Source organism: Polypterus senegalus, chromosome 4, assembly GCF_016835505.1.
Source record: "Polypterus senegalus isolate Bchr_013 chromosome 4, ASM1683550v1, whole genome shotgun sequence".
NCBI lineage: Eukaryota > Metazoa > Chordata > Cladistia > Polypteriformes > Polypteridae > Polypterus > Polypterus senegalus.
Window position 1 is genome coordinate 74,537,397 of NC_053157.1, and position 17,182 is coordinate 74,554,578.

Below are 17,182 nucleotides of genomic sequence, written 5' to 3' on the forward strand. Positions count from 1 at the left end.
GCTTCACGGCCCTGGTGGCTACCGTGGGTGTCTCCAGGGGACACTGCAGGGAGACACAGGGATTTATATTTTCCTTATAGCTCGGAAGTACTCCCTAGTCATGGGGACAGAAGAAATGAAGAAAAGAAGAGTTTTCATCTGACCTGGAAGTGCTATGGAATCACATGGACTGAAGGACAGAAGCACTTCCAGGTCGAGCACTATAAAAAGGACTATGGGAAACCCAGCATACTGAGCCGGAGTTGGGAGGGAGTGTGACAGAGCTGCTGGGTGGAGAGGAGGATTGATAATCGTTGGTTTACTAATATTATTGTTGATTATTGAGTATTGTGGAGGTGAAGGTGCTTTGTGCACAGTATTGCAGAAATAAAATCATTTCTAATATTTTTACCTGGTGTCTGGACGTGTTGTCTGTGGGTTTGGAGGAACGACAGCGACCCCTACTGTCACACATGCTTACCATTGCAATGGCCATTGCCTACTATATGAAGCAATGATGGAATATCATCATATCAGTTCCTTTTTTTCTATATAAAATGGCTGCATCAGTTAGTTGCACAGTGTTCTAAATTTGATTGTAAAACATCTTCATAAAAATCTAATCCACAGAGTAGTTAGGGGAAAGAAGGCCAAGTTGGTGCAATCATTTTTTGCTTTGTCCAAGACAGCTTCCTGTAAGTGGACCAATTCTTGCAGAAGTTTCTGAACATCAGGCTAAAGAAAAACAAATGTAAAGCCAAAACAGTTTCCATTGGGCAGTGTTAAAAAAATAGTACACAAATAAATCCATAAAAACCCAGTGAAAAGTGGGGATAAAAATTAATAAATAAATCCATTAAAAACCACAGGTTAAAATGCAGACTAACTCCTCCCGATCTCAGCCCTTCTCTTTCTCCCCGGCTCACCCACTGCTGGTGGAGACTCAGCAGCCATGAACTTCTTTCAGCAGACCCCCGTCTTGGCTGCCTCCAGACATCGCAGCCAGACCGCCCAAGGTCGTCTCTCCTCCTTTCTTCCTTTGCGCTCACTTGGTCGCACCTCAGAAGCCTAGGGAGGGCACCTGCCTTGCTCGTCACACTCCACCCGAATATTCAGTAGCCCCTAAAGCGCCACAGCCAACACTCCTTTGTGGGGCCCCAGCTCGTACTGCCTCCTCCTTCCAGATGACTCACCCCAACTACCTCATTAACTCCCCGCGGTCGTGCAATCTTGTGACACAGATTTATGGATTTAAACCTGGCCCTATTTTTTTTGAAGCTGCGGACCTGCTATACCAAAACTGGCAAAAAATTAGAAGGAAGTGGGACTGGTAAATATATTGAAATCTACTTAGTATATTTACTTGCCCAGTGCTTGAGTGCTCATTAACCCCAGCTTGACACAGACATAAAGAGAAAGAAAAAGAGCAGAAAGATTTAACGTAGTCCATAAACATGGCTAAGAAACCTGCAGTACAGTTCCTACTGTAGGATGGAGTGAGGAAAACAAAAACAGTCCTCTGGCGAAAACGGCTGTCCCGAAGAAACTCAATCACGAGTCTGACTCACGAAACGGGGACACCCAGAGAACACCAGCCCCTGGCCTCTTCTCGGGGATTCGTCACACTGATTCAACTTTGGGGTGGCCTCCCTCAAATAGCAAACATCCCTGGGTGAAATCTGATCCTGAAGATTCTTAAAGCGCTGATAGTCGCCTCCTTGCAATCTGCCTTTTACTTTTTTTCCCTCTCCTCGATCCATCATTCCCCTTAAAAAGAAATGTTTCCTGCCGAAACATCCTTTTCCTGCTTGGTTGTTATAGTAATATGATGCCGGTAACTGGCAGCTGGAATATTTACCGGGCAGGATCCTCTCAGCACTTGGTCGTCCACAAAAGTGCCTGAAAGGCTACTCATAGACACCATCCCAGCCACATTATATAGTGATGGACAGTCCAGAAGGCCAACTCGCCTCACAAGTTATGTAGCCTTGCTACAATGTTTTATACTAACACAGTGACACTACAGAGGTTCAAATGTACGTTACATTTAGCCATCCATTTGCTCATTCCAATACTTGGTTATGGACTGACATTCCACTCAGGGCTGGCTCTGATTCTTTGAGACACTGAATTGGATTAAGTGAGTTTCAAAATGTAATTTTATATTATAAAATTCACTTAGTTCAGTTCACTGATGCCAAAGTCTGTCCTTGCAGCATTACTTGCAAAGCAGGAATCAAATTTGAAGAGGTGACAGTCAGTCATAGGGCATATTTACACACATACTTCAATCAATCAATCAATCAACATTTATTTATATAGCACATATTCATACAAAAAAATGTAACTCAAAGTGCTTTACAAAATGAATAGAAAAATAAAAGACACAATAAAAAATAAACATAAGTCAACATTAATTAACATAGAATAAGTAAGGTCCGATGGCCAGGGTGGACAGAAAAAAAAAAAACTCCAAAGGCTGGAGAAAAAATATAATCTGTAGGGATTCCAGACCAAGAGACCGCCCAGTCCCTCTGGGCAATCTACCTAACATAAATCAAACAGTCCTCTTTGTATTTAGGGTTTTCATGGAAGGACCTGATGATGATGGTCACGTAGACTTCTGGCTTTCAGTCCATCAATGTTGGTGCATCATGATGCTTTGAGTAGGTGGTGGTGGCGCAGGCCGCCACCACAAAGAAACCGGAAAAAGAAACAGAAGAGAGAGGGGTCAGTACGGATTTTAGAGCCACTATGAATAGTTATTATGAAGAATTGAACATACAGAGTATCAGTATTAAGTTAAAGTGAAGTTATGAGAAGGCCATGTTAAAGTAATGTGTTTTCAGCAGTGTTTTAAAGTGCTCCACTGTATTTGCCTGGCGAATTCCTATTGGCAGGCTATTCCAGATTTTAGGTGCATAACAGCAGAAGGGCGCCTCACCACTTCTTTTAAGTTTATTTTGGAATTCTAAGGAGACACTCATTTGAAGATCTAAGGTTACGATTTGGAATATAATGTGTCAGGCATTCTGATATATAAGATGGAGCAAGATTATTTAAGGCTTTATAAACCATAAGCAGTATTTTAAAGTCAATCCTGAATGACACAGGCAACCAGTGTAGTGACATCAAAACTGGAGAAATGTGTTCGGATTTTCTTTTCCCAGTTAGGATTCTAGCAGCTGCATTCTGCACTCGTTGCAAGTGATTTATGTCTTTTTTGGGTAGTCCTGAGAGGAGTGCGTTACAGTAATCTAGTCTACTGAAAACAAAAGCGTGAATTAATTTCTCAGCATCTTTCAATGATATAAGAGGTCTAACTTTTGCTATGTTTCTTAAGTGAAAAATGCTGTCCTAGTGGTCTGATGAATATGCGATTTAAAATTCAGATTACAGTCAACGGTTACCCCTAAAAGTTTTTTACTTCCGTCTTAACTTGTAATCCTAGTAATCAAGTTTATTTCTGATAACCTCATTGAATCCATTATTGCCAATTACTAAAATTTCAGTTTTCTCTTTATTTAGTTTGAGAAAATTACTATTCATCCATTCAGAAATACCAGTAAGACATTGTGTTAGTGAATCGAGAGAGTCGGGTCATCAGGTGCTATTGATAAGTACAGCTGTGTGTCATCAGCATAGCTGTGGTAACTCACGTTGTAACCTGAGATAATCTGACCTAACAGAAGCATGTAGATTGAGAAGAGCAGCGGACCCAGGATAGAGCCTTGTGGAACACCATATCGGATATCATGTGTCTTTGAGATTTGATTACCACAACTCACAAAGAATTTTCTACCTGCCAGGTAGGATTCAAACCAATTTAAGACCTGCCAGAGAGGCCCACCCATTGACTAAGGCGATTTCTAAGAATATTGTGATCAATGGTGTCAAATGCGTGCACTCAGAACAGATAAATGGCCTCTGTCTGCATTTACCCGCAAGTCATTTACTACTTTAACGAGTGCAGTTTCTGTGCTGTGATTTGTTCTGAAGCCTGACTGAAATTTATCAAGAATAGAATGTTTATTGAGGTGGTCATTTAATTGCAAAATGACTGCCTTCTCTAGAATTTTACTTAAGAAGGGCAGGTTAGAAATGGGTCTAAAATTTTCAAAGGCAGAGGGTCAAGATTATTTTTCTTGAGTAGGGGTTTAACTACAGCAGTCTTAAGACAGTCTAATGACGAATAAACTATGTCCAAAATATTGTCAATTAGCACGTCTGATATTTCTTTGAAAAACCTTGTTGGTATTGGGTCAAGGACGCAGGTGGAGGGTTTCAGTTGAGAGATTATACTATGTAATTCAGGTAAATCTATCCTGGTGAAAGCATTTAATTTGTTTATAATGGAGTACCGGGCTTTGGAGGTTCTGCAGTGTTGGGGAGATATACTATGTTATCTCTAATATCATTAATTTTTTGATTGAAAAATACAGCAATGTTCTCACAGGTTTCACTGGAAGTATTCTGGGGGCATTCCTTTGTGTTACCTGGGTTTAACAGACGATCAATTGTAGAAAATTTACACTCATTTGAGTCACCAAATAACCAAGTATGCACAGCTTTGGGCTGCAGGCGGAAAAGCAGAGTGTCATGCACTCAAGGGTACAAGGTGTAAATTCAGATTATTCAGGGTAGGACCTGATACCAGGACTCCATTGATGTGAGAGGGCAGCATTAACCACTGTGCTTCCATATTATATTATATTATATTATATTATATTATATTATATTATATTATATTATATTATATTATATTAGCCATGTGCACCCAACTACAGCTCCCTGTTTAAACGCGGCTGCCAGTCGTGAACTGGGCCCTTCGTCGCACAGCATTATGATTTTTTATAAGGGAAACAAAATTACAAAAGAAAACCCTTGGACATTGATTTGATAGGAACGGCCTACTCGGAATCACTGTCCGAATAGTAATTATGTGGTGGTGTAGGAGCATTTCTGCTTCTCTCCGCTCACAGTCCGTATCGCTTTCACGACGCTATCTTTTCCTCTCACGACCTTTCTCCAATCTCGCAGGTTGCTTTGTGGCAATCCAAAGAGTAAGGCAATATACACGGAGCAATGGTTATAAAAGGGGACACATAGGTATCCAGGCTCTTTAAAGCATAAATAGGGATCACTTCACTGACATGTGAGCAAGCCACGGTACAACTGTGAGACGCACAGCACTCGCCGCTACAACGTAACAATAATAATTTCCGGAACGTGCTGTTACGTTGTCATTCATTTTACCCACTGTCTTTCTTTCATTTATATGTTACGTAGGCACGTCCCTTTTATCTTCGGCAATCTCATTCTCTAACTAGGCCTCAGGAGCTAACCAGTGTAACACTGTCCACCACCCCTTTCGTTATTCCGGCACATTGTTGACATCCGTGAGTAACAATAAACGTACTAAACTGGAAGGTGGTGTACGCATGCGTGGAATTTGCGGACAAACAAAGATCAAGATCTAAATGAAGATCTCTTTAGTTAATTTAAAGCACAACAATTTGTTTAGTTTGAATGTCTGTGTTTTGAGGTGTGACTGGCGTACTACAGTCTTCAGTAGTATAAGCCTGGAGGAGATTCTTAATGCAATGCCTATGTTTTAGCTGTCTCTACTGCCATCTAGTGCTTCTTCTTCTAATTCATTCATGGACAAACAAAGATCAAGATCCAAATGAAGATTATATATAGAGATTATATTATATTATATTATCCATCCATCCATTATCTAACCCACTATATCCTAACTACAAGGTCACGGGGGTCTGTTGGAGCCAATCCCACCCAACACAGGGCACAAGGAAGGAAACAAATCCCGGGTAGGGCACCAGCCCACCGCAGATATTATATTATATTATATTATATTATATTATATTATATTATATTATATTATATTATATTATATTATATTATTAGTGCTCCAACAGCACTAAGAAAAAAGCAGGAAACAACGTCCACCAATCAAGTGGCACATACTGTACCTACACTCACTGGGTGCCAACTAGAATTGCCAAATAACCTAATATGGACAACTTTGCAGATGTGGGAAGAATACTTAATTTCAGAATAAAACATATGCATACATGATAATATGCATGCTTCATGTACTCAATAACCAGGCACAAGGTTCAAGATCAGGACACTGGAGCTGTGAGGTAACAGTGATAACCCATGCACCACTATTCAAAAATATTATATTATTATATTATAGTTTGAAAAATTATATTGAAAGGAGTGGATGGTTGGGTAATTGGCCAAAGTCTTCAGAACTTGAACTGACTTTGTTTTTGACATTCCCTCTTCTAACTGACCGTTAGAACCCACTGAGGTTTATTTTCTCCAGGGAATTTGCTGACAGGAGTTTTGTTTTCTGCTCCCCCATTGTCATTTGGCTGCAGTTCAGCAAAGTTATTAACAGGCAGATATTGTTGGTTTCCATTTTTGTTAGTCAGTTTCTGCTTTGATTTCTGTGTGTTTTAACAAATGTGTACCCTTATGTTTACTAATTCTGAATTTAATAATTTGTGAAATCCATACTTGCATTTTTCTTGAGAAACTGTCACAGCGCTTTATTCCTGCCTCAGTGAAGAGCGCTGTACAAAAATAATAATAATAAATATAATAATAATTGAATTGACATAGGGACTATGTTAATGAACAACAGGTTGATGAATTGTGGGTTTAAATTTGATTTATTTTGTAAGTGACATTCTCCACTTCAATATACAGATGACCTTTTTCAGACTTTGTGCAAAGTGAACTTGCATGCATCACTACTATGAGCACAATGGTGTGTTTAGAAAAAAAATGATAAATGACACTAAAAACCCCATGTATCTCAATGAAAAATGGATTATATAAGGCCTGCAAATAAGCCATCATTTAGAGACATTGAGGGTCTGAAAGCGCTTTAGTGATGCACTCTCGCATAAATGTCCTGTATCCCCGCAATTAATCACTGAAGCAGCTCATTACAAAGGATATAAGCATTCAGTAAATCACAATTATTTGCTACCCGGGAAACTAGAGTGGAACATGACTGCCCCTTTTCTTTTGCATGTCTTCGTTTACTGAGCCTTGCTGTGCATGACAAAGGTAGGCAAGCAAGTCAGAGAGGAGAATGCTATAATTGGGGACCCAGGGGGCCGTCACACAAGACAAGGATTTACCACATCACCTGAATGAGAGAGCCTCTGGGTCACATGAGCCGGCAGCCTCCACGCTCAGTGTGCTTCAGTGTTTCCATCGCTGCTTGGGGGAATGACTGCATGTGCTCGCTGCGATACTGTTGGCCTGAATATTTGCAAGCTAATGCAATAGATAATCACTGTCGAAAAATGTTTGAATGCCTGAGTGGAGCTTTGGCATGCTGCTGCTGCAGCTCTTGAAAATGGAGAAATTGGTCGATTCTTATTTTTCTGCTGTTCCTTTCAAGTACAAGGATGCCTGATAGCAGCGAGGAGTGAACAGGCAAATGAGGGATCGTAGAAACAGGTAAGGACATCATGCTGAATTATGTAACTACTAGAAATGTCAGGCTGTTAAGCTCAGCTTTTACACAGGCTGTGCTGTGTGCTGTATCAACTTGCTGCCATCTTCATCATATATACCGTACTGTAGCAGGGGACTTTAGCACGCAAATATATTTGGGCATTCTTACCTTGATTTTATTTGTCACTTTACTGCTGCTGCTGCTGTGCAAAAGGTATGTGATGCAAAACTGAACTCTTCACTCTTGCAGACTGGAGTTTGTTACCTCTTTACATGGAAAAAAAAGGAACCATATGCTTTAAAACTTAATTGACCCAGACAGCATTGTTTTTGGCTAGAGCTGTTGCAGTTTCTGCAAGGTGTAACATTTGATAGGACTAACACATTTTAAACTACTAAATGTGCAAAGAGACAAGTACATGTTTGCACAAATTGTTCAAGCAATCGACTGTACCTGTAACGGGATAATTGCAATTATGAGATGAGCAACAGCAACAGTCGTCTGCTCTGGAAAGATAGAAACAGTGAAAAAAAAAAACAAAAAAGCAGGAAACTTGAGATACTGGACAGGCAATTAATCTTGGTTTTAAAAACTAATTTGTCTGCACTGCAAATCTTTTACCGTGTGCCGGCTATTCAATGCCTTTTGGAAAGAGCTGTGACATGAAAATCTTGTTGGCTTTATAACTTAAGATATGTCCCTTTCTCCAAATCACTCTCTCTACCTCTTTCTGTATATATATATATATATATATATATATATATATATATATATATATATATATATATATGCATGTATGTATATAATGTATTGTTTGGCTCTGTGCTTAAAATTTGATATACAGTAATAAAGAATGATGTAAAACATTGAAATGGACACACAGATAAGACTATGCTGCATCTTGGCAGTCGGCAGAGACAGAATGAACCCAGAGTTTGCCTGATGAATGCAAAGAAGATGCTGAGGGGCATTTGACTGGAAAGCCGAGGTCCTACATTTGTAGAAACGGAAGTAAAACTCACACATTTTACATATTGACAATACATACTACTGCTGTAAATTGATTGATTGATTTACCATTCATTTCTATTCTGTCATTTTAATAAAAAACATTAGTTAGCAAGAAAAGATTACAAATGTCTGACTTACATTAATATAAACATCACATACAGTATACATTACAGTATATACATGTATATGTTTTCTAGCCCTCTTATCAAGGTCAGGATACCAAGCGGAGCAAGTGACAATCTTGCCAACAGGAGGTGGAAAGAAGCAACCAGCGCTGGAAAGGATGGCAGTAGACTGCCAGGCACACTCACTAACTCAATGAAAATCATAATACGCAGTAATCAGCACAAATGAGTACGACCCCCTTTGAAAATGAAGATTTGAATTAATTTCTCAATGAACACTAGAACAATTAGCAGAATTTTGACAAAACTGAGTTTTATTAAACATTTGCTTTATTAACAACATAAAAGCTTGGTAACCAACATCATTACAACAACAACAACATTTATTTATATAGCACATTTTCATACAAAAGATGTAGCTCAAAGTGCTTTACATGATGAAGAAAGAGAAAAAAGACAAAAATATAACAAATAAAATTAGGCAATACTAATTAACATAGAATAAAAGTAAGGTCCTGCAGTGGGCTGGTGCCCTGCCCGGGGTTTATTTCCTGCCTTGCACCCTGAATTTGCTGGGATTGGCTCCAGCAGACCCCCGTGAGCCTGTAGTTAGGATATAGCGGGTTGGATAATGGATGTTTGGATGGATGTTTATTTAGACTAAAAGGTCTCATAAGGTCTTTATGAGCCTGGATTCTGAATGGAGAATGATGCTGAACCTGTCATTTCAGAACTCTCCCCAGGTGTCCTGTTGGGTTGAGGTAGAACAAGGGTATAGAGAGATGGCAGCACTCTCCTTCAGTATTTCATAGAACATCTGTGAATTCATGATGCCATCAATGAAGTACAATTCCTCGACACCCGCAACAGTCATATAACTCCACATGCCACCACCATGCTTTACTGTGGGTACCATGCATTTTTCATTGTACTCCTTAACCTTACTACACCATACAGTTTAGATGCTATCAGCTCCAAAAAGATCTACCTTTTTCTCATCACTCAAACGTTTACAGTCTTCACCTTTGTCTACATGACTCTGGCAAATGCTAAATGCGCTTTTGTTGTGCATGGGCTTTAGCAGTGGCTTCTTGATTCGACAACACCCTTGCATGCCACTCCTCTGCAGTGTACTTCGTATCGTGTCACAGGAAATGATCACCCTCATTTGGCTTTCAACTGCTTTAGCTAACTGTGATGAACTTGCATGGTGATTTTCCTCAACCATTCTTGCTCATGTTGAAGTGTTACCTTCCATGGATGGCCTAGACGTCTCAGAGAGCTTGCCACAACTCCATGCTTTTTGAATTCCCAAATCACTATTGCTACCGTATTCTGACTAATTATTGCATCACGAAATTGCTTTCTTTCTCAAGTCTTGTAACTTTTTATTCCATGTGGTGTCATTTTTGTCAGCACTGAATGAGAGGGGATTTTTCTTGTTAAATACCACCCTTAATTTTCAGTCAACTGGTGGTGACCTGTGTGATGATTGATTAGACTCTTCTATTGTTGAATTTCTGTTAATTAGCAAGTTTTATTCCTAAGACCTTCATTGTGATGTACTCATTTTTGCACAATGGTCTTAAATAATTTTGTGAAGAAAAATCCAATTTTATTTTTTGTATTGACAAATCTCTTTTGCAGCCAATAAACTACATCTGCTGGACTGTTTTATGGAATAGGATCCCATAAAAAGGATTAACTTTAAAGGGAGACAGGTGATTTTCAGAAAACGCGTTTGGGGTATACTGGTCAGTGTATATGTTATTGTTCAAAGAGACATCTAACGGCTAATAGTTCCAGAGTCTAGGGATCGAATCTCAGCCTGGCTGACGTGTCAGAGAGTCTTGCATGAGCCTTTGTGGGTCCAGAAGTGACATCAATCTTCTTTAGGAACATTCTCTTGCTGTATATATATAAATAGCAATGTGCAATCCATTCTCCTTTCTCCTGTGTCCTCTCACACACAGCCTTGTAAAGTTCTCACTAAAATCACATGTCTGACACCTTGTATTGGACTAAGAAAATATGAAAAGTGTGTGTATTGCAATTGAAAAAAAAAAATATAGTAAAGAAAAGAAACACACAAGTGCATAAGGGATTGGAGTTCTAAGAGCCCTTTTAATGCTCATCGATCACAATGATCAAATATTATGAAAAAAAAGAAACAGCGTTCAGAATTCTGGCATATACCAGTCAGGGTTCAATGGGTGCTGCCTTGAGGTGCAGCTTTCTTGGTAGAGGGTTTGGAAACAAATGCCGACTTTCAATCAGCGTGTGCTTCAAATACTGTCATGGGTGAATTAGGATTTGCTTGTGGCATTATTGCAGAAGTGATGTCAGGTGCTGCCTCTCCTCATTCTAAGAACATAAAAGGAACAGGAGTTCAGCTATTATGTCAACATTTCCCTCTTACTTCTTTGTTTCCTTACACGTGATGTAATGAGACACTCCTGATGCTTATGTGCATGACAATGTACAAGATATAGAGTGGATTCAGAAAGTATATAGCCTGCATCTCTTTCTGTATACTTTATTGTTTTGTAGATTTAATTTTAAAATAATACATTTGCAATTTTTGCCCAACAATCTATCAATCACCCATGAAATCAAAGTGAAAACTTGTTTTCAGTAAGGTTTGCAATTTTCTTAAAAACCAAAAACTGCAATCTCTCATTCATTCAAACCCTTAATTCAGTAATTTGAAGGAGTCCCATTGGCATCGATTATAGCTTCGAGTCTTCTTGAGTATGTCTCTACAAGCGTTGTATATCTGGATTTGGGCAATTTAGCATTCTTTTCCTGGGATATCCTCTCAAGTGTCTGTAAACTGCCATCTTCAGGCCTCCCCACAGTTGATCTATAGGTTTTAATTCTGAGCTTTGACTGGTCCACTCAGGGACCGTCAGAGACTTGCCCCAAAGCCTCACCAGCATTGTCATGGGTCATTGTTGTGCTGAAAGGTGAGCTGTTTTCTTCAAGGACGTCTCTGTATTTGGCTGCATTCAACCTCCTTTTAATTCTAAAGGGTCTTCCTGTCCCTGTTGCTGAGAAGCATCCTCATAGCGTGATGATGCCACCACCATGCTTCACCTTAGGGATGGTTTTCGGCAGGTGAGGGTAGTGCTAGGACTTCACCAGACATAGTGCTTGGAGTTGTACCCAAAGAGGTCACTGTGTCATCAGACAAGATCATTTTTTTTCTTCATGCTCTCAGTCCAAGAATGTTGTCAAATGCCTTTTACTCAAGAGTGGCTTTCGTCTAGCCACTCTACTATAAACACCAGATTTAGGGAGGATGAGAGTTAGAGCTCAGTTAGAGTGACCATTGGGTTCTTTATCCCCTTCCTGACCAAGGTCCTACTTGCCTAGTTACTAGCCAGACGGCTAACTCTAGAAAGAGTTCCGGTGGTACAGCTTTCTTCCATTTCATACTTAGTGAGGCCATTGTACTCCTGGAAACACTCAAAGCTTTTGAAGTACTAGGGTGTTGTACCGTGTTAGCCATTATGAATATAGTAAAAAGTCAAGCATTTAGTTAGCTAATAAAAGGTGTCATTTTGCTTGACTTTTCAAAGCTTTTAAAATAATTTTATAGTCTTGCTCTCATCTATGGCTCTCCACGTAGAGTTCCTTGGACTTAATGGCTTGGTTTTTGTGCTGACATGCAGTGTGGATTGTGGGACCTGAATACAAAGGTGTGTGACTTTCTAAATGATGTCCAATCAATTCGGATTGCCACAAGTGGACTCCAATGACGTTATTGACACATCTCATATACTGTATATACTATCCTATGTTTGAATTCAATACTCAATAACCATTTCTGTTAAATTTCTACAATGAATGCATAGTTTTAAGCTCTAGGTATTCCAGTTTTTTTCCTTCCAAATCGATTTTTAACTGGCCCCTTTTTGTTATGCATGTGAGTCTGCCCCTTGCAAACAAAATATATATACATTATAAGAAGCCATATGTCTTATCAACCCTGAACTTAAATCTGTGATGTTATGCTGATTGGCCCAAGATTCAGAAATTAGTGATATAACTTGATGACTTATCTACAATACTAGCCGAAGCCCACCGTAGCATACGGCGGTTTAAGGATAGGAAACGAAAATGGTGAGAAAGGAATTCAAAAATTAAGAAGAAATAAATACTTCTTGAAAGACGCAATTGTGAATAGGTGTTTTGGTGGTGATGACAGATAATGAGTCGAAAGATCTAACCCTAGAAAAAGCCATATGACCGTGGCTGAAGACTGGTTGTTAGAATTATTGTGAAGAGTGAACAGCATGTGGCTATGAGGAAGGCCGCGCTTCTGAAATTCGATTACGTAAATATAATCAATAACAACCTCAAAAAGATGTTGTTGTAGAATGTCTTTAAGTAATTCCTGCAGCTTAATCCAAAAGACTCGTACTACAATATCAGGTCTGTGCTCCAGTCTTTGGGTATCAACAGTGCATGTAGAATTTCCGGCCAAGCAGGATTACATGTGAAAGTGATAAATAAATGAGGCTGTCCGAATTTACGTACTATGGCCATGGCATCCTGATGGTTTTGTTGCATGTATTTTGGACTTCCTGGACATGTGGATGGTAATATGATCATTTTGTCTACACATACGTTATTTTCAGCGTTTGCTAGCAGTGCGTCTGACAGTCCTTTGTATTGTTCCACACGCAAATCTTGTTGATCTAATCTGAGATAGCTGAGACATGCACCCTCTGTTTTAACATACGCATCTACGACGTACTGATGGAATAGTTCGCTGCTGAAGTGCAAAATACTAAATGTATTCCTCATTGCTAATCTGTACATGTAAAATTGCCATTGAGTAAGCCTTCTTCGCTTGGTGGTTCTTTTATCGGGAACATGTTGTAAATCTTTGTGCCAGCCAATGTCTTCGTAAGGGAATAAAAGTGGTTAAACCATAGGATCGCAATTCATATTGAGCGTGGAAATCTGTTTACAGGAGTTGCCTATGGGACAGATGCAAATGTCCCTTTCGGCAGGTGGTTCTCCATCTTTTCCGATGAAAATCTCTGCTACATTGGTGTGACATGTCGGGGCATTGTATCGTCATAAATCCTGTCTAGGGTTTTCCTCGAAAAGCATTCGTACAGATGCTGTTGGATTGAACTGAGCGATTTCATGCATGTGTTTGTATGATTTAGAGAAGGGTTTGATGGTTGTGAGCATGGAATCTAGCTGAAGAAGTAAATTTTCACTGCATGTAGAGTATGCTTTATTTTGTAAGCGTACTTGAGAAGCTTAGCGAGAAGTACCATGTCGTCTGCATGTGGGCGGGACTGGTTTTGAAGAGGAGCCACTGGCAGCATGGGGAGGGGTTTGGAAGAGGACAAATAGGAATCGAGAAATGCCATGTCAGCTGCGTGTCGGCGGGACCGGTTTTGAGGTGGAAGCAGGACGATGTTCCTAGCTTCCTAGCTCTGATGGTATGAATCAGGGTTATGTAGATAAAGGTTTTCCCTGTTCCTGCAGGACCATCTAAGAAGAAGCATGTTTTTCACGAATGGGAATCGCTGTATGCAGCGTGTAAACATGTGTTTGGTGAGGTGTTGGGGGCAGGCACATGAGCACGCAGTGCGCATGCCTCGAGAGCGAGGGTGGACACGGGAGAAGGGTTAGATTTGGTGGCCGGGGCTCTGTCGTGAGTACCCCATGACGCAGTAGGACAGTTAGTGTTGGCGGGCAGGGCTCTGTCGTACGTACCCCATGGTCGGGCGACTTAGTTGAACAATGAAAAGTCAACGTGGCTCAGAGGGGCATGTGGACTGTAGCAGAGACAAAAGCGACTGAGGCTGTGTTTGGTGAGGTGTTGCGTGCGGGCACACTAGCAGGCAGTGCGCATGCCTTGAGAGCAAGTGTGGATGCGGGAGGAGGGTTAGAGTTGGTGGGCGGGGCTCTGTCATACATATCCCATGACGTAGGAGGAGGGTTAGAGTTGGTGGGCGGGGCTCTGTCATGTGTATCCCATGGTCGGGCAACTTAGTCAATTATATATATAGATAAAGGCATTGTGGCCCGGGGAGCTATAAACACTCTTCTTCAAAGTAAGATTAATGCATGTGAATCTATTTAAATGTTGCATTGTGTCTCTTACTCCTTAGATTTATAATGCTAAGATAGTTTGTCTTAACTTTCTCTGTGAAGATAATATTTCATAAGCTAGTGTTTCTACCATTGTTTGCCTTCAGTGCAGCGCCACAAAGTCAACAGATGTTTTGCAAAATAAGTAATAGGCTCCCCTCAGCAGTTAAACATATTACTAAACTGTCCATGAAAGCTCAGCATTTACTTCCTAAGTATTGTGGACACCAGGTGGCATTCCAGCTCCCCAAAAGCTCAACACAAACAGGCTTGGACACAAGATAAAAGCACAAGGAGTCTTTTATTGTGGGAAACTATTCCACAATACATGTTTCTTGGCACATTAGCACCAATTACAATAAAGCACAAGATAGCTCTTTGTCTTCCTCTCTCTCTATCGGTCACAGTCTCCTCCACTCCTCCTTGCAAGCATTGCCTAGCTACCTCCTGACTCTGGCTCATCCATTTGAGGCAGGCAGCTCCTTTTCTCTTCCACCTAGGAGTACTTGCCATCTTCCGTACACGAGGTACAAAAAGCACTTGCAGGTGAGATTAAAACCCTATGAAAAAGAGCTCCCCAGTCCCTGAAGCACCCCTGACATCACCCTCGAAGCCCAACAGGTCTGAGTCAAAGAACATTCCTTACAGCATTTTGTTCCAAATTTCTTTCATATGCTCAATGTACAGAAATTACTCACTTAGGAAAACATTGTTTCTTGTAGAATGTCTTTGTGGCAAGTGCTACAAGCTTATTTCTAGCTCATGGTGCTAGCACTACTTGGCCCTGTAGTGTTCTTTGTATCTATGGATGTGTTTGTGCATATGAGCTTTCCAGTTTAACAATGGGATTTGAAGGTGAGCATTATAATGAGCAGATTATACTTATAAATTACAAATTTGCACTTCTGGTTTGAGCTTTTCACAGGCAAAGCTAAACAGTGTGAGCCAGCAAAAAGGTATGAAAAGTCCAGGCCCTCGAAGGTACCTATGGAAACTGAAAAAAGCAGATCAATATCAGGAATGCATTGAGTACAAGATATTACACTGAGCATTTAATCTGAAAAAGATTCCAAGGAAGCCTTTATGAGCTCCTTCCACTTTGTGGAAAACAAGCCAGTAAAACTCATGTTTTTCAATTGACCAGCAAACTAGTCTCACTGTAGTTAGTGCTGATACCAGAGAGCTCCATAGACCTGTGCTCAGGTTGTTCATTGTGTTTAGTCTGTGTGTTCTTTCTGTGCTATGGTGGCTTGTCCTTTTCCACTTCAAAACTGTTTTATTCTAAACTTTGAAATGTTGTTAACTGTTGGATGTGGAGAATCTGTGGCAAATCATAGTTCATATTTCTCTAGCATACAGTACAAGTAATGTAAGATGGAGATTTAAAATGTTTGTTAGAGTCTCAACACAATATTGTTGGCTTCATCTGAGCTTGATAGATAAGAGACGATTGGGGCAATTTGCCGATAAATTATAATGTGACACAAATACTAAATCATTATGGTCTGCTGATCATGTGGCCATGAGGCTGTTTTTAGCATAACTGAAATCTAAATACAGTCACTGTTTGCATAATGCAGGCTCCTGTCAATCATGGAAAATCCACTGCGTCCACTAAACCGTATAATCTCCAGACAGAGGAGCAGCTTCAGCGACAGACTGCTCTCACCGTCCTGCTCTATCTATCTGGGTCACCGAACCATGGCTAGAGAAGTTGTTTCTTCCTTCCTTCATTTCTAGCTAATTAAAGTTGCATACATTTTTTTAATTTCATACTCATGAACATTATGTAGCTTACCCTGTATGATTTAAAGGAGTATGAGAATTGAGCTGTTGTGACAGATGTTTGTGCAAACTGCTGCGTAGCTGCAGGAGCCGCTTCTACAGACAGTATATCAAGCAGCGTGCATAACTCTGCAGGTGTTTCACTGTTATACTCTCAGGATTGGCTGTTAAACAAATGAAAGATGAAAATTTACAAAATACACAAACTGAAGCAATCTCTCAAGGGAAATTTGAACCAGTAAACTAATCCATAATTAAAGTCGCACAGATAATTTTGAAAGTTTGAAAGTTCGACAATGTTTCTTAAAGGGAGGTTACGTAATTTCAAAACTTTGCACAGCATATTGTAAATGATTTATCTGAACTTTCCTGAGAAATTTCCTGGAAGAGTAAGTGTGCCAAATTTTAAAAGTGACGTCTCCTTCAGAGTGATCACGTTTTTATGACCATTAGGTAACATTATATTTTTCTAGTAATTTTACTTTAATCTTTGTAGATAATAAAGTGTGTAGCATTTCCCAAACTTCAGATTAAGGACTGATTATGAAAATAAAAGGTTTATTAGAAAAGGGAAGGGTTGAGCAACGGGAGAGCCAAGACAGAAAGCAGACAGTAGTACAAAAAAAAAATACACATGCTCAGTATCATCTGTACAGGA

General features: G+C 40.0%; 1 protein-coding gene across 2 annotated transcripts in view; it reads left to right on the plus strand.

The window, feature by feature from the left end:
- Positions 1–7,100: 7,100 nt before the first annotated feature.
- Positions 7,101–17,182, plus strand: part of LOC120527464 (probable tRNA methyltransferase 9B) — a 107,067-nt gene continuing 96,985 nt past the window's right edge. The window contains exon 1 of one of the 2 annotated variants that reach the window (XM_039750903.1): positions 7,101–7,485. In XM_039750903.1, coding sequence (XP_039606837.1) covers positions 7,466–7,485 — 20 coding nt within the window. In that variant the 5' untranslated portion in view covers positions 7,101–7,465. Of the gene's footprint in view, positions 7,486–7,619; positions 7,697–17,182 lie in introns of those variants that run through there. The other variant, XM_039750904.1, reaches the window with a different exon arrangement.